The sequence below is a fragment of the Sinocyclocheilus anshuiensis genome, unplaced genomic scaffold, assembly GCF_001515605.1.
Source record: "Sinocyclocheilus anshuiensis isolate Anshui unplaced genomic scaffold, SAMN03320099.WGS_v1.1 scaffold20, whole genome shotgun sequence".
NCBI classification, from domain to species: Eukaryota; Metazoa; Chordata; class Actinopteri; order Cypriniformes; family Cyprinidae; genus Sinocyclocheilus; species Sinocyclocheilus anshuiensis.
This window is the reverse complement of record NW_015558646.1, coordinates 1,039,069-1,063,335: the sequence shown is the minus strand read 5'-3', so window position 1 is coordinate 1,063,335 and position 24,267 is coordinate 1,039,069. Positions and strand designations below refer to the sequence as shown.

The following is a 24,267-nucleotide window of genomic DNA, read 5'->3' as shown; positions in this document are numbered from 1 at the left end:
CTATAGCCTTCGTGTGGAGCCGGTATCCTCCTGTGTTCTCACCTCAAATGGGTAGAGGCACTGAGGAGGCCCCGGTTAGTGTCGGCTTGCTAAAACTGCTCCAGAGTGTCCGTACTGTAGGCCCTGTCGAGCTACTCCGTCCCCTCAGCAGCCAGACATGGCGGAACGTCCGGTGCCAGGCCCTCACTCTTTGAATCCGTGAGAACCGGTAGAGGGCTGGGTTCTATATGTAGAGGCCTAAGTGGTTCCCATATGTGTAAAGTCCACAGTATAGCCTCAGAGCCCGTGTTTCCCTGGCAGACTTCTGCCATTCCATGAGGGTTACAATCACCTCTAATCTTCCATATGCACCTAAACGGATGCCATATGTGTAAGTGCTTCCGAAACCTTCTTCGGGAAGGATGGGGCTTCCTCAACGTTCCTGTTCTAAGTGGTACGGGTACGTTTTCCCAGTGTTATCCAATCTCACTGATTGGGTAGTGCTTCGACAACAGTGACTGGTCTTCTTGTTGCGAGCCCTGGCCTACACCAAAAAGGAGCACAGGAGGCTCGCACAGGACACTGGAAGGGGCAGCATCCATGGCGCTTTGGTAGGGATCCCAATTCGTCGGTCACGACGTGACTCGTAGTGACAGACTGAAAGGGAACGTTTCGGTTACGTATGTAACCCTCGTTCCCTGAAAGAGGGAATGGAGATGTCACGTCCCGTCGCCACGGCTGCTGTACCACTGCTGAGCGGCCGGGTCACCGGCTCGGCTCCTCAGCGAAAACCTGGTATGCGTTGCATTTGCTGCCTTTTTATGCTCACGCTGTGACCAGTGGCAGCTGGATGCAATCATCGCATGCCAATGTGCATTGGCTCTTTTAGTTTACACTCGAAGTAGATTGGTCTCTCGAAGCAAGATCCCAATTCGTCTGTCATGACATGACGTCTCCGTTCCCGCCTTCAGGGAACGAGGGTTACATACGTAACCGAGACGGTTTTCTTTGTAAATGATTTTACAAATCAGTTTACAAATCAGATTTTACAGATTTTAATGAAGGCTGGTTGTGCAAAATTAGTACTAATATATCTAGATAACATGCATTTAAAATATCACTCCCAGTTTATGTCATAATCACAGATATTAATATATTTTTAAATATTACTAAAATAGAATGAAAGGTAAACATGAACAAAAGGGGCTTCTTTAAACTTACTGCTAAGCATTTGGGGGATCATGCACAAAGTTAAGAATTTAACATGTTTCTGTGTGTGCTTACATAATGGTTTTTGATCAGAGATGAATACTGTATTCCGTTCTGAAGGGCTCATCTCTATGCCCTGATCCCTTCGAAGGGTTTTTCCTCCAGAGTGAGAGCTTCAGAGGGCAGAAGGGTGTGGGGACCAAAAAACTAAGGAGGTGCTCATCCGAAATCCTTCATTACGAAGGGCCCTTTGAAGTGGCTAGTTTTGAGCACTTCAGTTTGTAACGACCCTTCAGTATTGCAGCTACGATTGTTATCACTTCAATCCTCTTCTGAGGATTTATTTCATTTGGAACGCAGCATTCTTCTTCTTCGTTAAGTTTTAACAGCATCTTGCATCCTTTTAATGTTGCATTTACTGCCATCTTCTAAGTTACAAAGTAGCATGCTGTGCCCCAATCCACCTACTTATACTATGCCCTAAAAGTATGCACTCTTTCATAATGTTTTTGCAGATGAAATATAACACAGATAACAATAATTGAATATTTTTTCATCAGGTTCGATATCTCATGTTTAAAAAAAAAAGTACACACTTGGTTCATAATTTATGTCATTGTCACTGAAAACTAGGACGTTTTCCCCAACTCTGTCCTATTCAAAGTTCAAATTAGTGTGTCCTGAATTGTAGTACATAGTATCCCAAAAGTACCCAGATAATTTACCATTTCAGGTGAAAATTCTAAGCGCAGATCCATGAACATGAACAAACATGCCCCCACTCTGACAAAGCAATTTTCTTTATACGTTTACAGCAAAATCAGAGTACAAGTAGTTTTAGATTATAGATTTAGATTATAAGACAAGCTAATATAACAGTAGAAAAATATGAGTATTTATTAATGAACCATGCTGAAAATCAAATCATTTAAAAAATATTGTTAGCTGATGCTAACTAGCTAGCTAACTATAGCTGATGCTAATTTGAGGTAATTTTCTTAAAACAAAAGATGTGATCTTCAGAAAGGAATAACTGCAGTAATATGATAGTGGGAGCGATGCCGCTTGGGGGCGTTTTTACCCCACAGACTAGTTTTGGGAAAAAAAATACATAAAATGATGTCATTCTGAAAATATTATTATATTTTCCTTAAATAACTAGCGGCCTACTATTCTTATATCACATATAACTGTGATGTTCTGTGATGTTTTAAGCTTTAAAACACTTTTTTCTTACTGCTGAAAATTAGATCACTTATACTGTGAAATCCGTTTTCTCTCAGGAATGTCACCAGTGTAAGCTTCACAGTGAATACGTCTACATTACTCTTGTCAATGTGGTCCATAGCAACAACAAAACAAGTATCATGACAGTTTTTTTCCTTAGGCCATATTCCACCTGAACAATGCAATACTTTTCATCACTGTTCATCTTTAAACAGCACATTTGTACAGTATGGTATTTTTTCTCTATATTTTTAGTGCCACATAGTTATTATTATTTTAATTAATTGTCTATTCTCTTTATTATTAGTGTTATATTTAGGTATATCTATTATATGTATGTCAAATTATATGTATGTCTGCACTATGTCTGTACTTTTTCTTTGCATTGGAAGCTCCTGTCACCAAGACAAATTCCTTGTGTGTAACACACTTGACAATAAAACCCTTTCTGATTCTGATAGTGATTTTTTGGGAAAAACAGTAGGGGGCGTTTTACCCCACTCTACCCCACTGTTTAGAAAGCATAGTATGTGAATATTATTCAGATTCTTTCCATTTATTTTATATTTCATAATAACTGCAAATAATCACATGTTCTGCTGTTCATGATATTTGATAATGTTCACAAAATCCAGTTAGATGTTCCCCTATAAGATTAAATGTACTATTAAATTTATTGTGTCCAATTCTGGTCATGATTGTAGGCCTATCCCCTTTCCTTTGTCGTGCCAAGTCTTTTTTGTAATGCGTAGATGCCTTCCTTTTAAATCTCGGTCCCATTAGACAGAGATAAACACAGACCACCAGAATACCATTTGTTGTGCGAAAGCGACGGTTTACATATGAGCTGTGTTAGCACCGTATACATTTGGCGTCGTCAGCAGGCTATAAGCAGCTTTCTCCACACTTCCCTATTATTTGTTCTCCCGAGTAATGAAAACTCTAATAAACGTGAACGCCGTTTTCCCTGTGATGCTTTAAAAGCGGTTTACCACACATAGGCCTACGTTTCTGTGGTACTAATTTCCCCACTTTGATGTCCCACCTCTTCCTGTTGTTTTGTTATTAAGTTTGTTAGTTTGGGTCTATTAGGCTCCTTTGGGTCTCCACAACACTTTCTTTTAAATTCTGTTTTTTTACCTTGGCTTCAAAGTTGTTTTTATTTACTAGCCTACTAGCCTTTTATTTACAATCAACCTGCAGGAATGATTTAAGTGCAGGTTGCTACTCAGCCCAAGCACATGCATAGAGTCCCAAACCTTCAGATAGGGACTAATGAGCTGACCCTGATAGACAAAGTGTGCTGGAATCTTGCTTTTATTTACTCACTGACAAGTCTTTTGAAATATTTCTTGAATCAAAGATTTAAAAACTTAGTCTTGTATTTTTTATTTATTCATTCAATTCAATTCAAGTTTATTTGTATAGCGCTTTTCATGATGCAAATCGTTGCAAAGCAGCTTTACAGAAAATTAAAGTTTCTACATTATATTTAGTAATAGCTTATCAGTGGTGACTATCTCAACTTGATGTCCATATGGCAGAAATGTACGGTAAAATCAAACAGTTAGTTAATGTCATGTAATCAAACAGACGGTGAACACTATTAACAGCAATGATTATAATGTTGCGATCAAACTTATAGCATTTATTTATTAACTTATTTATTTATGTAGTAACATATGGCCTTGTCTTTACTTAATTTGATGCAATTATTATGTATGTATATTTAATGTAACTGACCCCTTTGTACATTCGTGACTGTTAGAGCAGACTGTTAAAAGTTTTAATTGTACAGTGTGATCTTCAAACATCTCAAAGTTTTTACGTTTGTTCACCTTTTCACTGATGCACTTTTTAAATTGTATAAAAGTTCGCAAATTTCATATATCAAAGTGATTTTTGGTAGCTGACATTCACAATGTTTTTTTTTCAACATACTGAGATGCTTCTTTGAGATTATATCCTGACTGTCCTACAAACAGCAGTAATGTTTACAAGAAAAGGTTACAGGAAGTCTGTGATGTCACGAAAGGACAGACAATACAGAGGTGTACAGTATAATCTTGCAGTAGTTTATGAAGGCAAGCCAATCATTCACAGTCTGCTGAGATGATGATGGTTATGTGGATATCTGTCATGCTTCTATGTGAAATGTGTAAGTGTGTAACACATATACTGTATCTAAATGCATTTCTTTAATATTTTTCTTTAATATACAAAGGTAAGTCACCTCCAGTAATTTCTATAATTTCATGTTTTTTTTTTATCCCTGTAGAGAACTTTTCTAAATAATTGTTTTGAACATAAATTTAATGAGGGCTGTATTTCTCTGTCTAATGCAATAGTTTTATTTAAAGAATGTATTACCTTGAACTAAGGATTTTTAAAATTGTTTATGTATTTTTTTGCCTATTGAAAAAAATGTTAAACATCTCATAAATTACTTTTGTAAGTAATTATGGGGCTTTAAAAAAACGTATATATACCTACATTTAACTTTAACATGGTACTCACAATGACAACATTGTTTTCTGAAATATGAGCTTACTGTGTAACACTGTCACATAGATGAAATAACATTGTTTTCTTATTTAGTCGTTTTTCCTCCCTGCAGACCCAACACATTCTAAGGATTTTCATCAACCAGATCCAGTGATGATGGTCTCTGTTGGGGACAATGTCACTCTGCGCTGTTTTTTTCTGATAGATCACACTGATCCAATTACTTGGTACAAGCAAACTTCTGGACACCATCCACAAGCTGTTGCGATGGTGCAGAAATTAGCCAAAACTCCTCATTTCTTTGACAACTTTAAATCCTCACGTTTTAGCATTGAGACAGACACAGAAAAATGTCATTTAAGGATTTCAAATGTCACTTCATCGGATGAAGCAATGTATTACTGTGGCTGGAGAAAGTATGAAACTCACTTTGCTGGAGGCACATATTTGGCTTTGAAAGGTTTGTGTTTTATCCTTCAGGAGTAAATTTATTGAATATTCAAATCATGTAGTCTACTTGTTAAAATTTCTTACAACCATTATTTTAAGTTGCAGGGCGGGGGGGATCTTTAGTAAATAATACGGGAAATACTATAATTCTATAATAGTATTTATATACTATAACACTATAATTGTATTTGTTACATATGATTATTTGCAAAATTATAGTCCACATTAATTTCAATTCTAAAATAAGTCCTTTGCTGAAGCATGTGATTTTGCATATGCATAAAATGTCTCCATGTCTGTTTAGGGTCAAAAAACAACCGATATGAATCCAAGGTGTCTGTTCTTCAGCATCCTGGATCAGAGCCTGTCCGGTCTGGAGACACAGTGACCCTGCAGTGCGCTGTGCTGTATGAACACAGCACCACAGATATCAGGATGTTCTGGTTCAGATCTGATTCAGGAAAATCTGTTCCAGAAATCCTCTACACTCATAATCAGTCTAATCATTGTGAGACTGATTCTACACGGAGCTGCACTTTCAAACTGTTTAAGAACATTAGCAGCCAAATGGACACGGGCACTTACTACTGCGCTGTGGTCACCTGTGGAAAAATTCTCTTTGGGAATGGGACACAAATAAATATGGGTAAGTGCGAATTATTTTCTTCTCAGGCTTTTTTAATATTTTGTAAGCAACTAAAAGTTTTAGTTCTAAAAAAAAAGCTTTTTTTTTTATCATAAATGGTTGAGTTGCTCATTTGAAATATTTCTGTATGCGTTCTTTGATGGAGAACACATCTTTGTTGTATAAAACAGAGCCTCTCTATATGCCAATTGACTAAATATTGGAAATGTTTACATTTTAATTAATGTATAACGTTGTATTCATGTAATTCTATTAAATGTTTAATATAAATCATAAATGTACATCTCTGCAATGGACACAGTACATTCACATACACACAATTTGTTTTATTTTACTGTTCTGCAGTAAAGCCAGTGGATCCTCTGGTGATTATCTTGGGTGTGTTATTGGGCGTTTGTATAATTGTGATCACTGCTCAAGCTGTTTTAAGTCATAAAAAGGAAAGATACTACAATAACAAAGGTAAGCATTTTGATCTAATTTGTCTCCTTAAAATAAACATAGGCTTACTTTAATGGGCTTAAATAAAAATCACTCTCTTTGTGGGTAATGTAAATTATATTTAAATGGTTAGCAAAAAAAAAACCACTTCTAAAAAGTTTTAAGAAATTTTCTTCCTGAACTGACATATTAAATACTGTTTTAGTTATCTGACAAAACATTTCTTTTTTTTTTTTTTTACAAAAGCTTCCATTGCAATGTTGTTTTTCTTTCAACCAGAAAAAAGGCTTCAAGACATTGAAAAAGAACATCCCTCGTGTCAGGTGTGCGTCATAAATCAATTTCAATTCAGTCATGTATTTTATGTATAACACAGCCCTGCATCTTGGAAAAAAAAAAAAAACAATCTGCTGATTTGCAGAAAAAAACTAATATTACCTAATTTGATGAAGCCGAGTTTAAAAATATCAGAGAAAACTTTCCATTGCGTAGTCCCCCCCCCACAAAATATGAATGAACATTTTTCAAATATCAAAAATGTTGGTTTTCATGACAGTATTAATAAAGTATACTTCAAAGAAGTGTTCAAAATGTATCATTTAATTCTGCAAAGGAGTGGAAAAGTATGTTCATGTACTCATTTAATGTCAAAGAAAGTTACATAAATAACATAAAAGTTTATAAATAAGCTTTTTCACAAAATTCAAATGTAAATGTAAATTTTCTGTTGCTGTTTGGATGTGGTAAAAAACCCACGGATTTAGCAAAATCATTTACATTTTCTTCTGTCTCTGGCCATAATTCTAACCTTGAAACCTTGAGATTATAATCATAAAAATATATCTGCAGAATCATTCATACATGTGAAAATCGGCTAAGAATTGAACAAATGTAACCTTGTTCAGAAGAAGATATGAATCATGTCTTTGTCGCAGTTTTTCTGGCGATTAAGGGATTATACAAGACTTTTGTTGCAAGACAAGAATGGTTGCCAAAAACAAAAATGCTATGAAATGCATATCATATTTTGTGAGGAAGTTTGATGTGCTAGAGCAAAACAGGCACTATTTTGGAAATCAGCACCCCAAAATTTAATTTAGCAAATATGATGCTGGGTGGTGTAATTTGTAATTTCATATTATTTAATTTTATTTTAAATTCTTACTTTCTATTCTTCAACAGTACATTTAATATGAAATTAAATAAAATATGACATAAAAAGATTTTTATTTTTTCTTATACATTTTCTTTTAACTGCATCTTTCTGTCATGTGTTACTTCTTAGGACCATGATGCAATGGAGTTGAGTTATGCTGCTTTGCATTTTAAGGAGGGAAAAAACAGAAGAGTGAGAAGGAAGGGGGAAACACCTCAAGACAGTGTGTACAGCCAAGTCAATAACCCCCATGAGACTGACCATAGCGTAGATGAGTACAGAAGTGTATAGAATTAGACAGCAAATTTATGGTGATTAATTTACTAACTAGCTACATGCGTCTTTCTGCAAATTCCATCATTGCATCTAATTTTGTAATAAAATTGTGTACATACAACATATTTGAATTTACACAGTTGTGATTACATTTTTTATTAACTCCCGCCCTCTCACCCCCACAAAATTCATTTTGCAATCCCCATTAAATGGAACTTAAAAAGTTGCCAATGCTCATTTATTCAAATTGTAAATTCTACTGAACAAACAATGTTGAATGATCAAATATACAGTAATTGTTACAAATATGTTATATTAAAGAAATTGGCCAATTTTCCCTCTTTTTTTTTGACCAAGATGTTTCATTCTCAAATTATTTTATTGGGCATCATTGTCCCCTCAAGCTTCTTGATCTTGATTAGCATCAAAAACTGGATGTGTGACTGTAAAAAAAAAATTACAAATAAATATAGAAAAAAAAAGAAGAAAAAAGAAGAAGAGGTTAGTGCAAACTAAAGGCCACAATCTTAGATTTTCATCTGTTAAAATAAAAGCTCTCAGTCTGGTGTGATTTTAATTGATTTTACAGTGATTAAAAATGACAGAAGTATGTGTAAGCATCAGCTTGTGGATTTTTATGACTGGTTTAGATCACAAGCTCCTCTGAAACTTTTATTCCTAGAAATCGAAAAACATATTCTGACTTCACAAACAGAAATTTGGAGAAAAAACAATAACAATTACTTTACCTTTGCGTCAGACATTTCAATATGGACAGGTATGTGTCCTCTATGATGCTGACTGGAGATGGAATAAACTGGAGATGAAGCTATAAAAAAAGATAAATTAATTTCGATTAACAGTGACTGAGGATTGCCTTTCTAACTAATATAAATCAACAGTTATTTTGAAAGGTCATCACTTGCAAATATAAGGTTTACTGTATGATGTTGACATAAACAGTGGTTTTATACCTATTTTTTATCAAATGACATTACACTTTCTACAGTGTTATGAGTTTTGTAAATTTGGTCAATTTACAGATACATCATTTGAGGTTATAGGAGTGCAGAAGAGTATTAAAAAGATATAGATTATATGTAATCTATAATATAAAATATAGCAAAACATACCCTTTTCTTGTTTAATCCTGATGCACAGACATATGATCCACATGGCACATATTCAAATAATGTTGCACTGAAAGATAACGACTTCGATAAGATAATCTCTCTCTGTTGGATTTAAAGCTGAAAAACAAACAGAACAGTGCAATTAATATTCATTTTATGACTTAAAATCACTCTTACATGCACACGGAAAAACTTAAGAAATGCAAATATATCTGATTTAGTTTTGATGTGATTGAGTTTTCAGCTCATAAAACAAGAACTCACCTGTAGAGTTAAAAGATGATACATTTAACGTCAAAAATACTCCATTTCCAAACTCAATATCAAAGAAAATCTCCACTCCACAGTAATAGACCGCCTCGTCCCAGTGACTAATGTTAATGATACTAAGAGAAAGTCTTTTCTTTGACCTGATGATATTGAAGCGTGTTCATATATCCTTTATGAAAAATGGGATCAGCAACTGCTCCCGCTTTAACAACAGCACATGGCTGCTGGCCCTTGATTTGCTTGTACCAAAACATGTCATACATGCTGTAGTTTTCTGCGAAAAAGCACTGCAGAGTAACATTGGTACCCGGGTCAAATGGGATAACAGAGTCAGGCTGATGAAGAACCGTGCAGTGAGTAAAATCTGAAATAAAGAAACAAAAGCATTCACACCAGGTTTAAAAAACAAGCCACTGACTTAAAAGGCGGAAGTAGAGACGCTGCTGTGCTTTCTTGGCCAGTGCTGCGGTGTTGTCAGTCCAGGAGAGATCCTCTGTGATCCACTTACATATATTAAGATAAAGTACCACAAATGCCTGGATAATCTGGACAAACATCATATGTAGCATGATAATACATTTGAGACATACAGTATAACGCATGCATTTGCTGCTGTGGGCTTCCTGTTCTTCCTGTGACAGACCTTTTACCAGACATTGGTAATTATTCAAGGTGTGATGGAGGTGTTAAAGTGAAACCACAAGTTTCCATTCTACGTTCATCTGTGCACCTGTTGCTGTTTTTTCTTTAAATCTAAATTTAAATATTTTCTTTAAAATCTAAAATGAGGACAGTACAGCAGTAGAAGAAATGTTTATCTATTATAGTAACTACTAATAAGGTTTTTACCATCCAGCCTGGGACTGCATATGAATTTAATCTATTCATTTTAAATTAAAGTAAGCCCAGTTGCCCCATTGAGGAGAAACAAAGGCTGACAAACCATTATCACATATTAAAACATATTTTTTTGTATTAAAAAATGTTGCATGCGTTGTAGGTCTTGATAAAAAGTGTGAAAAAATGGCCTATTGTTCTTTTTTCTGTTACTGTTATGTGTGCGCATATCACAGGCGGTCCATAAATGAAAAAAGTGAAAGTAAAACTGTAAGACTAGGGTGGCCTTTCGTCTTGACTGGTGTTATTCTGGCTTGCTGGTAATACATATGCTAACACTATCTGTCACGTCTGGGGCAGCTCTGGGGTCAAGCATGCAGATCCCGAGTCATCCAGCAGTTTCAAAGACAAGAGAGGAGCCGCCGTCTGAGAGCTTCAGGAGGCTGTGATGTTCATCTGATGTGGCAGATCTTTCTGTGTTCACTGGCAAAATAATTTCATAATTCATCTGACAATTCTCAGGAAACTTGATAAAGCACAGAAAGTGTTAAAAGCATTTTAGTAGCTATCACCATCTCTTTACGACTTTGCCCATCCAATCTACAGTGTAATACTTTTAAAAATCACAATCATATAGTAAGACTAGCCTATAATTTAGTATAGGAATCAGCTTATTATATTCAAATATAGTCAAATCGTTTTTTCAACCATTTTAAATTTTGTGAGTTCTGCTGCCCTCATAAGGTGAGCTTTGAAATTGCAGGTAATGACAAACCTTGTGCTGTTAAATGTTAAATGTTAACCATTTATTGTCACCAAAACATGAGCATTTCAGTCACAACACATACCATTTCAATTTAAACCGCTTTAAACAGACTTTTTAAATTGTAAATTTACAACATCGGTACATTAAATTCTGCGCTGGCCTGGATGAAATCAAATTTCAGACATATGATTGAAAAAAAAAGCAACAAACAAAAAAAAAAAACCTACATCACATTAAAGCCTACTTCACACAAAGGCTAAATCAATAGTAAAATGCATCTATGTTTTGAACTGCTGACAGCAACCAGTTTCTTTGAAGTACATGCTTCTCATGCAACCGCACATATCGTACAGAAATGTGTTTATTGCTAATTTGCATTTAGCCAGAAGATACAGATACCAACCGATAACCAACAGTGAACTCACATGCCAAGAGCAAACTACTGCACTACTAATGCAACTAATTATCAACCAAAAACTACTATCATTGTCCATTCAAAACTGGTAAACTGTGAGTGAGGTGGTTATACCATAAACCATCCACTAGACTTCAGCTCTTTGACTCTTGTGCTGGGACAGTAGTTCACAAGCATCTTTATTTTTTTTCCCACTGCAAAACTTTAAAATATTCAGAAAACTATTCAACATCTGCTTAAATATAAATTACAGACAGATTAAATGAAAATTAAATAAAAAATGCAAAACAATAACAGAGAGAGAGAGAGAGAAAAGCAGAATATATCACCAATTTTAGCATATGTTTTTGATGAGGTCTAATCTTTTCTAGTGTTTCACAGCAGAGTACACACACTCAGTGGGGTTCACTTCTGTTTGTTCCTCACGCTCTCCTTTGTCTTTGGAAACACTCAGAGAGTATTGTGCAGAGTATTGTCTGTCGTCTGGAACCTACAAGTAAACACAGTATATCTCTCAGTATATCTTATAATGGATATAATAATTACATTATGTATGTTCATAATTCATAATTGTTTTATATGACATACTTATGAAAGTTGAAAGATCTTATACTCACATGAAAGATCTTTGAAAACAAAAATGGTAAATAATAAAAATGTTTGCATGTGCTAAAACTGTACCTGGTCATCTGATTGCTCAGGCTCATTTGCTGTTCCACGACTACACCAGACAGCAATATAATTATCTTAAAAAAGAGGCAAAATAGCATATGATAATTATTGTCATTTTTATTGTAATAACTAATGACATTTATTTTGTAGTGGTAATAAAATAAAAGTTACATACTGTAAAAGTTCTGGCACGAGTCTCTATATCTTGTCATGCAAATGCAGTAGACATTTACAGCAAAAGAAAGCAGTAATGCTTCACAGAGAATTACGATGATAGGAATGTAAAAGTTTCCATAGCAATAACCTGAGACATTTAAAAAAATATGATGTGACTGAAATGATGAAACTAGCTTCATACACACAAAATAATCTTATGACATAGAAAGTTATTACAAAATAAGATGGAAAACTGCTTGAAACAGGAAAAGGGTTTCAAATAAAACACATCCCCTACCTGTCTGACAACATGTCCCAGCATCTGAAACAGAACATAGGCTTATCACGATAGATAGATGTATTTTATATCTAAATCTAAATCTATATATATATTACTATGCATACTATATATATATTTACTATGCATTATATATATATATATATATATATATATATATTTACTATGCATTATATATATATATACTATGCATTATATATATATATATATATATATATATATATATGTAATGCATAGTGCTTATATATCACAAATATTGTTGCATCTAGAATTACATTTTTCCTTACCTGAGTCGCTGTTTTCAGAGCCTGAAAAGAAAAAAATACTGGCTTTACAAGGAAGTGATTTCTCATGTCGAAAAATGTTTCAGTCAAACCGTAACAATATAACCATTATGTTACAATGTTAAATGTACAATATACAACAACTAAATCCTCAGTTTGTTTTCCTTTTGATCCAAAGCATGATAAGATGATACTTACAAACAACGCTCAAAAGCAGAAGAACATAGAAAAGTCTCACATTAAAGATGCGTCGATGTCCAATTCTAAGATAAAACTTGAAGCCCCTCCTTTTTCCACTCTAGTTTAGATGAAAAGTTTCATAGCATCACATGACTATTAGCTGTATCAGAGTAAAATAATAATTTCTGCAAATCTAATAATAATAATACATTTTTTTGTATGACACTAATAACATGCTACTACTGCTCAATGTGCTAAACATAACCCTAAAGTTCTGTAAATGAAAGGCATGGTTTTTAATGGTCACTTTGTCAAAGGACAGATCAAAACCACAAAAAGGAGGAGTGTTCTTTATGCCTTAACATGAAGGGCATTTTATTTTTAGATGTACAAAAGTATGATATGCATCTGCTGCATGGTCAAAACCATGTAGCACAGCACAAAAAGACCACAAACACAAAAACACCATATAAATAGAAACTATAAGACTCAATATAGATTCCTCTAAAGAAAATGAAAATGAAATTCTCATTCCTGTCTCAGATGTTTTCTGTTTATTCTTATACTAACATTGGTTAGTATGTGTATGATGCAAATCAATACTTTTAACTTTTAATACTTATAATTTAAAACAGTAAGATTGAAACACTTAAAACTCTATTTTTAGAGTATAGACAAACTATTGTGATGTGGCTGCTAAACCACTGACAAAAACAGCATAATTTTACCCACTATATTCACAGACAGAAAAAGATTATCAGCTGTTCCTATTGCATGCTTTCAAGATAAAAAGCTTGAAAACATGCAAGATATTGATCTATCTCCACACACACACACACACACACACACACACACACACTCTGAAGACCAATGAACTGAGAGAAATGTAGAGAAATCAACTTTAGTTAACCTTGCAATTATCACATTAAAGATGCCTACAGCGTTACTTCTCTACTTGAAATTTACTTGATTTTAGTCTGAGCTCAGAGACTGTTTTATAAAACATTTTTGGTGAAGTATTAATAGTACTTCAAGGCACTATTATTGCACATTGAGTGGTAACACTAATTATGGCCTCTAGATGGCAGCCTAGCCTTTTCTTCTCTATATTACCCTATAATTGTTTTGGCAGGTACTGACAGTCCCTCAATTCACACAACTGATTCATTACATTTAAACAGTCTAACCCCTTCTCTTTTTTCTTTTAAAAGTTCAACTGTCCAGTGCTCAGTTAGCGCTCACCTCTGGGGCATTTAGTGTTGCTGGAGAGTTTTTCTTGCCTTTGTCATCCACAGGGAACACAGAGGAAACAGCCTTAAGAACTGTAGCCCCCACTTTGTAACCCCATTCGAATATTAATACCCATCAAATCCTGCTGGGAATATTTCCCTCCTTTCCTGGTGTCGAAAAGAATAACTTGATTTTCTCATTGCATTCCTCAGCCTGTTGAACTAACAGTGGTCTGAGGCCATGTTAGGGAGGGTGAGGAGAGTCAACAGCCACTGCGGTGGCATCCAACGCTCAATTCCCACAGAAAATACGCAAGCTTTTGGGGGTCAAACTGTAAACGCATGGGGGAAAATAAAAAAATTATTTATTTCTTGCAAAAATATCATTAAAATACACTTACATGAGCACCAAAGTAAAAATCGTTGCATGCAGTATCTCAGATAAACATGTTGTCACATTTATAGATTTTAAAGAGATTTGTATATCGGCTCACAAGGGGTTTCTAAAGACCCTGCTGACTAGCTTTTGGTGGAGTCTTAAAATATATTATCATCAAACAGCAATGCCATGTTTACAGCTCATCTGTAAGTTGAAATGATACACAATGTGTTTGAAATAAAATAGCTTCCTCGACTGTAATTAGCAAACAGTGAGACTGAATTGACAAAGAGAGATCGTACGTTATGTAATACTGCAATCATCAGAAAGCTGAGCTGAATACATACACACAAAGTACCTTTTAATGGTAATACAACAGAAGCCCTTACCCCCTTTCCATTTAGTCATCCATCTATTTTCCCTGACATTTCCTTGCACCATTTCTTCACAATATAATAAACAAAAACAAGAAAAAAAACACCACATCTTTGCTAATTTACTGACAGAATACATTGTAAACAGGGCCACCAGTATGCTTAACACAGATCATCAGTTTCTCCAAATATAAAATATCTCCACTCTACTTCCTGTGTAATGCTTGGCTTTTGAATAGCAAAAAGGTCCAAGTATTGTTCTTGTATTGTTAGCACTTGCTCGGGTTGCTTTGATACAGTGTTAATTGATTTTGAACTCCGAAGAACCTAAAGGAAAACTGAGGTCCACTGCAGCTCTACTGAGTGTGAGACATTTTCCTTGACCTGACACATTTCAAGGTAAATGGGCTCCATCAGAACAGTACAGTTGTGGTCCTCAAGTGGTGGCCCTTAGCTCATGAGAACAGAGGCAGCAGCATGGGTTACCTGATGGTAACCTGTTAACACTGGTAATGGAAATGCTGGTGTACTTTTCCCTCCATGTGTGCATGGGAGTGTGTGTGGGTGTGAGTGTGCATGTCTGTGTAGACCTTGGTATAAATCTTTGGTGGACCGCTGAGAGCTGGGGGCCCCATTCCCATTAGTCTCTGGTTGGGCAGGTCAGGGTTGATGCCGCTGGCCGTGCTGGGCTCCTTGTCTGGAATGTGGTGGTCTCGATAGGCCGTCGGCCGGGGAGGCAAAGCACTCTGGCGTCTGCGGCTGTGGCACAACCAGAGCACGATGGCTCCTACGATGAGCAGGGCAGCAGCTGGGATCCCAATGATCAGCGGCCAGGGAAGACCGGGGCTGATGTGGCGGGGAATGATGTCCTTATCCACCTTGGGATCTGCAAACAAACAGAGGCAATTATTTACTTATACACTGGGAAAAAAAAATCTGGTAAAAATGGCAGCTTTTTTTGCTATAACTTTACCATAAAAATATGCTAGCAACATTTTAGGTTTTACAAATTAATCTTTAAAATAGAGTAAAAAAACGCTATCTATCTATCTATCTATCTATCTATCTATCTATCCATAATATAGATATTTAGATAAAAAAAATCTGGTAAAAATGGCAGCTTTTTTTGCTATAACTTTACCATAAAAATATGCTAGCAACATTTTAGGTTTTACAAATTAATCTTTAAAATAGAGTAAAAAAACGCTATCTATCTATCTATCTATCTATCTATCTATCCATAATATAGATATTTAGATATATAGATATGATATATTCTGTGACAGCTTTTGTACCTTTTTTCTTTAGAGTGAAGGCACATAGTGCCATACAAAAGCTTGACACTAAAATAATCCAATAATCATTTATTTAACAACTTAAGAAGTAACATAAACCCTAATGTAACTAATTAGAAAATTAGAACACTTCAGGAATGTTAATTTACCTGGCTGTTTTTCAATTCTAAAAACGACTTTAACAATATTTCACTGTAAAATACATGAAAAGTTAGCCCTTCACAGTATATAGTAAGGGAATGTACAGTGAACCAATTAATATTTTTTTTACAGTCTTATATCATGAATATTATGATTATTTTACAGTAAATATTATGCTGTAAATCCACCTAGATCTGAGGGAGAATTCCAGGAGCTGACCTGAGAGAACGGTGAGGTAGGCGCTGCGAAAGCTGTAGCCCATGGTATTCGCTCCTAGACAGATGTACATTCCAGCATCCTCGTCGCGTGCTTTGACGATGGCCAGCTTGTTGAGGTAGGAACCGTCAGGTCTAGACCACACGTCCCTAGTGGGCAGCACCACGAAGTGCTGGCCTCCTACCTCCAGCGTGGAGTTATAACGCCCCTCTGTGCCTGGGTCGACTCTCTTCAGCCATTGTATCACAGGCTTTACATCACTGTGGACTTTACATTGGAAGGAAGCTGTTCCACCAAACTCCACAGTCGTGTTGACAGGATGGGTACCTGTCAGAATGGGCTTGGAGTTGGTACGCTCTGTGAAGAAAACAAACTGAAAACTTAAAAGCAGTCTGAATATTTTGTCTAAACTAACATGAGATTACTTATGCACATCACATTTGTAACTGATTATGGTGTAATGGTAAACAGAAACAGTGGCTGGAATCATGGCATACTGAATACTTATTGAGTCGAGGTGCTAATGCATAACATAAGTTCAAGTCTGGCCCGCAACATTTTTTGATAAATTTCTTCATATTCTACTAATCCTTTTCTGTCATCTTCAAACTATCCATATCAATAAACATTGCAAAACATTTTATAATTTAAAATATATATTTGTACAAGATTTAAAATATTGATTTATATTTTATTTTATATAATTTATAATTGTTTATTTATAATTTATATATTATTAACAAATATATTCAAATATATGTTATATATAATTTAAAATACTGAATGTAATGGCAAAGAAATGCTAAGAATTTTTCAAGAAAAAACATTCACAAAAAATATACTGTAGATATATTATTTAAAATTAAGTCCAACATATTTAGACAAGCAAGTCTTTGCAAATCTTTGCATTGGATAACAAAATATCAAAATTATTATAAAATTACGGATAAAAAATATACTTGAAATTTAGGGCAGTCCAATTGATAATATATATATATATATATATATATATTATTAACAAACATATTCTATTGCTAAACTATCTTTGGCTTCCAAACTCACCAATTACATCCACTTTGTAGGTGGCATTGATATGGCCAGCTGCATTGGAGACATGACAGGTGTATTTGGCACTGTCCTGAGGCTGCAGGTTTTTCAGAGTCAGTGTCCACTGTGGTCGTTTACTCTGGTGAGGGCTGGGCAGCTGGCTCTGGTCCTTCCACCATGTAATGACGGGTGTTGGATTGCCACTGGCCAGACACTTGAGACGCACCGAGCTGCCGACAGGCTGCTCTAGCACACGCCTGCGCATCTTTGTGGGCTGAGTAAAGCGTGGCTTCACTGCGGAGGAAATAAAACATTTACAGCATGAGGTTACGGCTGGATGACAAAACATATTCTGTTAGGTAGTCCCACAGCAGTGATGAAATGAACTGTTTTAAGCTCTTTAAGGACGCGGGCACAGACACGGCCCATGCTGATGACCTCATGCGTTGAGTAATGTGGAGTGAAAGATGAGGAGGGTGTGTATCAGATGCTTACCCCATGGCTCTCCGGTAGGGTCCTGTAGGGTAAGATCTGCGTTAGGTTCTGCTGCATCTGGCGGAGGCTGGTTCTGAGTCACAGCTGCATCATCTGCAAGACACGATCCAAAGTAATGAATCATGAGAAATATTTGCTGTTATGATTTTCAGCATGCTTCCTATTCAAATAAGCAATAGGAATTGTGGAGGAAACAGATTTTTAGAAATGAATCATTGTGCATTTCTAACTAACTGTAACATTAAAATATACAATGGCTTTTAAAGTATTTATAAAATTAAACCTAATATAAAAAATGCATGAATATCTTTGCATTTGACACAATATCAAACAAAGTGGTGAACTGTGGTGAACTGACTTTACATAATTATTGAAAAAATCTCAAAATAATGTCTGGGAAAAAATGCAGTATTGTTTCCAGTTGCCACTTATAATATTTTTAAATGTGACTTAAGAGATTTATTTTATTTTATAAGATGTTCTCTAATGCTGAAAACCTTTAATACTAACATGTAAATATATTTTATATTTTATCTATAAAGACTTGCTGACAAATGATTTCAGATGTCAGCTTGTTTCAGTGTTAATGGATTCAATTCAATATGAAAATGTTTCATTTTTTAAAGCATAAGTGAAACCACTGAAACTTGTTTAAGCACCCCAGTCGAACTCGTCAATTGAAAAATCCTCATGATCTCAGGCATACTTTAAAGGAAAGTTTAGATATTGGTCCATAAATCAGCGGTCAGATGTTTCTCTAGCAATATGAGCTCTTTCATCTTCATACCCGCTATTAATGCCTGCAAATGGTGTCATGTAAATCATGTTGAATGAGCGGGTCAATGCAAAGGCCAACACTTGGTGAGATTTATTTGCAGTGCTTTGAGAGCCAACAGAACCCCTCTGTGCCGAAAAACGAGCAATTTCACTTAGAGATCAGTGGACTGTGAGGTGTGTGAAGGATTTTGTGTTTTGTTTCGGAACCGGTGACGTTTCAGAACTCCATGAGAACGATAACCAGGCCGAACCGACGTATTATTTCAGAGGGCTTTGTGCGCTGGGGGTGAACAAACACTGCTATATTGTTTCTTCTCTCCGGTTTCCACACTGTTTAAGACACAACACCCTGTTGACTTAACCCTGGACAGGAAACCAATTAACTGACTTTAACCTAAACTGTGCAGACAGAGCTGAGAGCCCTGCTTAGTTTGGGATGAATTTCTCTGGCTTGGCTCACGGGAATGCACAGAGAACCCTCTCACTTCCCTGAATCCACAGCAGACGGATCGTCGGCACACACAAGTGTGTACATGAACCCAGCACAACATCTTTATGTACACAACATTACTTATTCTGAGCAATCCCAAATCAACAAGCCATGAATTAACACTGGCAACAAATGGTTCTCACATGGCTAGGTGATGAAACTACTTAATAAAATTTCTTATGAATACTTTCCATAATTCGGTTCAGCCAGCGTCATCAGTGCTTGGTACAGCTAGTACTTCACTTAGGAAGAAAAAGTGAAACCAAACATCATATAAGTTGCTGTTCCCCCTTAAATGACGCAGAGTTTAAAGCCTACAGCAGTGTCACTATGATTGGTACCAATATTTGGATACCATATACATTGCTTGGTGTTATTATAAAATGTAAAACAAAATTCTATCAATAAATGGTAAAAAAAACAAAAAAAAACTTCCAGTTGCTACCATTGGTTAGTAGATCTTTTTAAAATGTTATACTTTAAAAAAAACAAACAAACATATTCTTTAAGTGCATAAAATATATATAAGAAAATAGTTTTTCGTTCAAATAAATGATTAAAATTTGGGGTGAGAATGATTTTTTCATGTTTTTGAAGGACGTCTCACGCTCAGAAAGGCTACATTTATTTGATCCAAAATAAAATGCAGTAAAAACAGCAATATTGTATTTTTTTATAATTTTGATTTGATTTATATTTTAATATAGTTTAAAATAATTCCTGTAATGTCAAAGCTGAGCTGTTTTATTATCATTTTTAATTCTTTCATATTATTTTTTTTCTTTCATTTTATTGTCAAATGTTTTATTCTGTTCAAAAAAAAAAAAAAAAAAAAAAAAAAAATCTTACTGCTTTTGAATCATAGTGCATGTCCACATTACTGAACAGGACGATCAGCTAGGAAAGCCTTCAAACTCTCTGTCTCTCTTTCTATAGTTTTTGCTGTCCCGAGGCTGTGTATAGCTGCTTTGGAGTAAAGCACTGCACCTTTGTCCCTGCTAAGCCTCATATGCTGAGCACAGGCCTTGCATGTTCAACACAGACAACCAGGCCAAAGCAAGCAGAAGTGTTTTCACCAGGCTTCAGTCCATTGTTACCTTTGGCCCTGTGGTGCAGGAGCAAAAGTAAGCCGTTGCCGCTCTACTCAGCAGCAGCAGAGTGGAATCAGCGGAGCTTTATGTGGACTAAAGTAGTCTTACTGAGAGCCCGACACCAGACTCCCTGTTCTCTGGTCTGTGAAGGGTTGAGTTCTCTAAACAGGTGTCCAAAAAGACAGGTTCTTCCTGACAGGGCATTCCTGTATGGCTTTATGGATATTACTATGCATGCTTCTCATGGAATCAATTCACAGTTCACCTACTCTCAGTGAGGTTTTTGCACCATTAGGACAGGAAAATAGCGGAAAAGGAGCTCTGAAGTTTTGAAGGACAGGGGGCTCCTTTTCCTCTGCAGCCCCATAGAGATACATTCAAAGAGGGGGCTGCTTAAAGAAGGAGGGTTTGGTCCAGAGAGGTCCACATGCAGCCCCGCAGCTCAACTTACAAATGATCTTCATGTGGACTGAGTGTTAATAAGGCTCACATATTATTTTTTCCAACCGGGAAGAAGTTGAAAGCTGTGCCTTCAAAAAGGTTCATTCTCCATTCATACCTGTGTGAGCAAACATACATTCCCGTAGATCTGTCATGGAGAGCTCCACATGCTTGGAAAAAAAATCAAAGCAAAACAAACATGGAGTAGAAAGCGGACTGAACGTTTCTACTGATTTTCAGCGACATCTAAATAAAATAAACATCAAAGGAAAAAAGGCCTTGTTACCTTTTTTTCAATCAAAGACGTAATGAAGATTGAAGATTGTGGAGAAACTTACTGAGTCGTTTGACTGAGAGTGATGTTGTGTTTTTAAGGTTATAGCCTATCACTAACTAAAACCATGTCTGTTCCTGTAAATCAAAGGAAAACTCTGCCAATGCTGTTAACTATAGTGGGATTACAGTACTCACGAAGTTCCATAAGGATGGAAAAGGTATGAACTGATCGGCTACATGTTGCACTTTTGAATGCTTTCCAGTTCTTTTGAGCTCTTCCAATCATTTTGTTCTTGATGAAAACATTAAAGAGCTCTAATCTTTCTTGAAAGAAGCGTGGTTATGTGTTTTCATGTATTCAAATGTATTCAAAAATACTGGAGTGAGATGAGAGGGAAATACAAAAGAATAGACTGAGCTGTTATAAAAGCAAGTGCTTATTCTTGCCAAAAAACCAAAAAAACCAAAAAAAAAAAAAATTCAAATCAGATGGGTAATGTAGGTAAGCTTTCATGCTTTTAAGCATATGATCTGGTTCCTCCATTTTTGTTAGCCTTACACATACACCTCATTTCAGTTTGTATATTTGGCATATCTCTATGCGCTGACTGAAGAGGCAAATTAGAGACTGTTGGTTGACAGAGAGAAGCAGAGGAGAAAGGGTAATTAGAAGTCTCCTTGTATCTTTTATAGGGCCATAAGTGGTTTGCAGCAACAGTCGTATGGAGACCCGGGAGGAAATTGGCCAAACCTAATGTGCCCGTGTTTTTTTCTTCTCTGTTGTGAGTGGAGTGGGCCCGGAGCATCCTGCAGAGGGCCTGGCCCAGCCTCTGGCCCCTCTAATGAGGTGGATGAAAGGCCCTTTAATATGGCTCTGATGAAGGTGGGTAATTTGCATCCTTTTAGTTTAATTAAAACCTTTGCTCCCCCTGCAGCTCAAAGAAGGCTCAGTTGTATGCCATGAAACCAAAGCCATGATGTGATTAGGTTCTGGTTTAAACTGCACATAGAAGGAAAGGCAGGGTGGGCATGAGATGCATCATAAAATACTAGTCAAAATATTTAGTGCATTTACTGGATGCTATAATTTGACATAAAGTGGGGTCTAAACGTCTGAGAGCCATTTTTCAATGTTCTATTTTAATATCTTTTAAATGCAAATTATACACTACTGTTCAAAGTTTGGGGCCAGTTAGATTTTTTTTTTGAAAGAAAGAAACAAATCTTTTTTTTTTCAGCAGGGATGTATTAAATTGATAAAAAATGACAGTAAAGACATTATAATGTTACAAAAGATTTCTATAAAAAAAAAATGCTGTTCTTTTGAACTGTATAAATATCAACAAAAATATTAAGCAGCACAGTGATAAAAATAAGAAATGTTAGTTGAGCACCAAATCAGCATATTAGAATGATATTAGAAGATCATGTGACACTGAAGGCTGGAGTAATGGCAGCTTTGTCATTAAAGGAATTTTAAATATATAATAATACAGAGAACACTTATTTTAAATTGTAATAGTATTTGACATTATTACTGCTTTTATTGCATTTTTGATCAGATAAATGCAGCCTTGGTGAGAATAAGAGACTTTCGTTCAAAAACAAAATCTTACCGACCCCAGATTTTGGTAGTGCATACAATTTGAGTTTCAGAATTACATTTTTCATATTTCCCCCTTTTTATTTAATGACAGCTAGTCATTCTAGTGACCAAGAAATAGTGCAGAATCTTAAACATTATGATATGAAATGAATAAGAAATATTCCTTTAAGTTATTAACCCTAGATTTTATACTTTGGACTCCATTATAGGTTTGAACTGGTAATCTAAAACAGTGTTTCCCAACCTTGTTTTAGTCGCGGCACCCTTTGGAAATTTTAACAAAATTGTGGCACCCTACAAAATTAATTTTGTCACAATATTTGAATTTCTAACTTCGATATGATAATTTGAAAAGTATAGATATTCGGTACAACAGGGAAGAACTGCAGAATATAATGTCATACAGATATTTTTAATATTATTAAAAAATTTTGTCCATCAATGGTGGCAATCACACACACGCATAGAGCGGGATAATACGCAGAGCGTCACACCACGTGAAAGTGAAACCTGAGCGGTAAACAAATTTTCGGCAGCCGAAATTTCGGTGCATCTCTAATTATAGGCGACATCAGAAATGGATATTATATAATAGATGCTTTTTTGAACATTTTAGCAATTAAAAAATATTAAAAAAGGATTTTTTACACGGCACCCCTGCTCTCGACAGACGGCACCCCGGTTGGGAAACACTGATCTAAAAAACAAAGTATCTAAATAAAGGAATGATAAAATACAATCAATATTATTATTTCAAACTATAATTATATTTACATTAAATCTGCAGAAACTGTTTCTTTGGCTTACATTTTCATCTTCATTCCCTTATCATCTGTTATTTTATGCCCTTGTGCTGCTAAACTTACAGACTGTTGTTTCTCAGTTATGCTTCTCACTTCTCCGCCTGAACTCACTCTTATGTGCCATTTCAAACTCTGTATGTCTCTCTGTTCAGCTTAATTTCATGTGAGTCCAGACTGGTTTCAATTCCATCAAGCATCCTTTCATCTTTACCATGTCTTTTCTTCAGCTACTCACAAGCATGAATTAATTTGTGTCCATATGTGTTTGTTCTTTGAACTTGCCTGAGCTTATTTCCCTACAATGAAAGAAATAAAACAAACACACTCTTGTGAGCCCGAGTTGTGAAGCTCCGTGTCACATTACAAGTAATCAAAATTACGAATTACATCAGTGTTAGAGAGACGCATGATCAAAGTAGGGCTTTAAAAGCATTTTGGTTGGTTCTTATGATACGTTTGACATCAGATAAATACATTCTACTGTATTCTTCTAGTCTTTTCTTAAAATACTAATAGTCATTCTACAAAATGTGTCGTGTAAAAAAGACTTCACCCTACATATTAAAAAATATCCACAATGAGAACAAAATACATGAAAATAAATGCTAGTATTTAGCTAAAATCTCTCTTTATACTTTTAAGATTTTATATAACTTTCATGTCCAATTTGTGTGTTAACCCTGTTACATAATATATATATATATATA

The 24,267-nt window shown here is 35.5% G+C and overlaps 2 protein-coding genes and 1 pseudogene across 3 annotated transcripts in view; 1 reads left to right on the top strand and 2 right to left on the bottom strand.

The window, feature by feature from the left end:
* The window catches only part of LOC107680942 (uncharacterized), a 7,800-nt pseudogene extending 5,266 nt beyond the window's left edge, over positions 1-2,534 (bottom strand).
* A 1,996-nt stretch (positions 2,535-4,530) lies between these two features.
* Positions 4,531-7,904, top strand: nitr13 (novel immune-type receptor 13). The gene is made up of 6 exons (XM_016477036.1): positions 4,531-4,573; positions 5,033-5,380; positions 5,675-6,016; positions 6,362-6,499; positions 6,752-6,780; positions 7,743-7,904. Exons 1-6 carry the CDS (start codon positions 4,531-4,533, stop codon positions 7,902-7,904), a joined length of 1,062 nt encoding a protein of 353 aa, XP_016332522.1.
* Positions 7,905-14,477: 6,573 nt separating this feature from the next.
* Positions 14,478-24,267, bottom strand: part of LOC107680949 (fibroblast growth factor receptor-like 1) — a 34,335-nt gene continuing 24,545 nt past the window's right edge. For both annotated transcript variants that reach the window (XM_016477046.1, XM_016477045.1), the window contains exons 4-7: positions 18,077-18,169; positions 17,597-17,875; positions 16,538-16,891; positions 14,478-15,768 (exon numbers count right to left, since the gene is read on the bottom strand). In XM_016477046.1, the coding sequence (XP_016332532.1) occupies positions 15,383-15,768; positions 16,538-16,891; positions 17,597-17,875; positions 18,077-18,169 (1,112 nt within the window). In that variant the 3' untranslated portion in view covers positions 14,478-15,382. The remainder of the gene's footprint in view (positions 15,769-16,537; positions 16,892-17,596; positions 17,876-18,076; positions 18,170-24,267) is intronic.

What these genes read in the sequence shown, in the direction of transcription:
- nitr13 (XM_016477036.1), top strand. Translation starts at nt 4,531, where the DNA reads ATGATGGTTATGTGGATATCTGTCATGCTTCTATGTGAAATGT. An exon ending in CATGCTTCTATGTGAAATGT is followed by an intron (nt 4,574 to 5,032) that starts GTAAGTGTGTAA and finishes TCCTCCCTGCAG; the next exon opens with ACCCAACACATTCTAAGGAT. An exon ending in TAAGCATTTTGATCTAATTT is followed by an intron (nt 6,500 to 6,751) that starts GTCTCCTTAAAA and finishes AAAGGCTTCAAG; the next exon opens with ACATTGAAAAAGAACATCCC.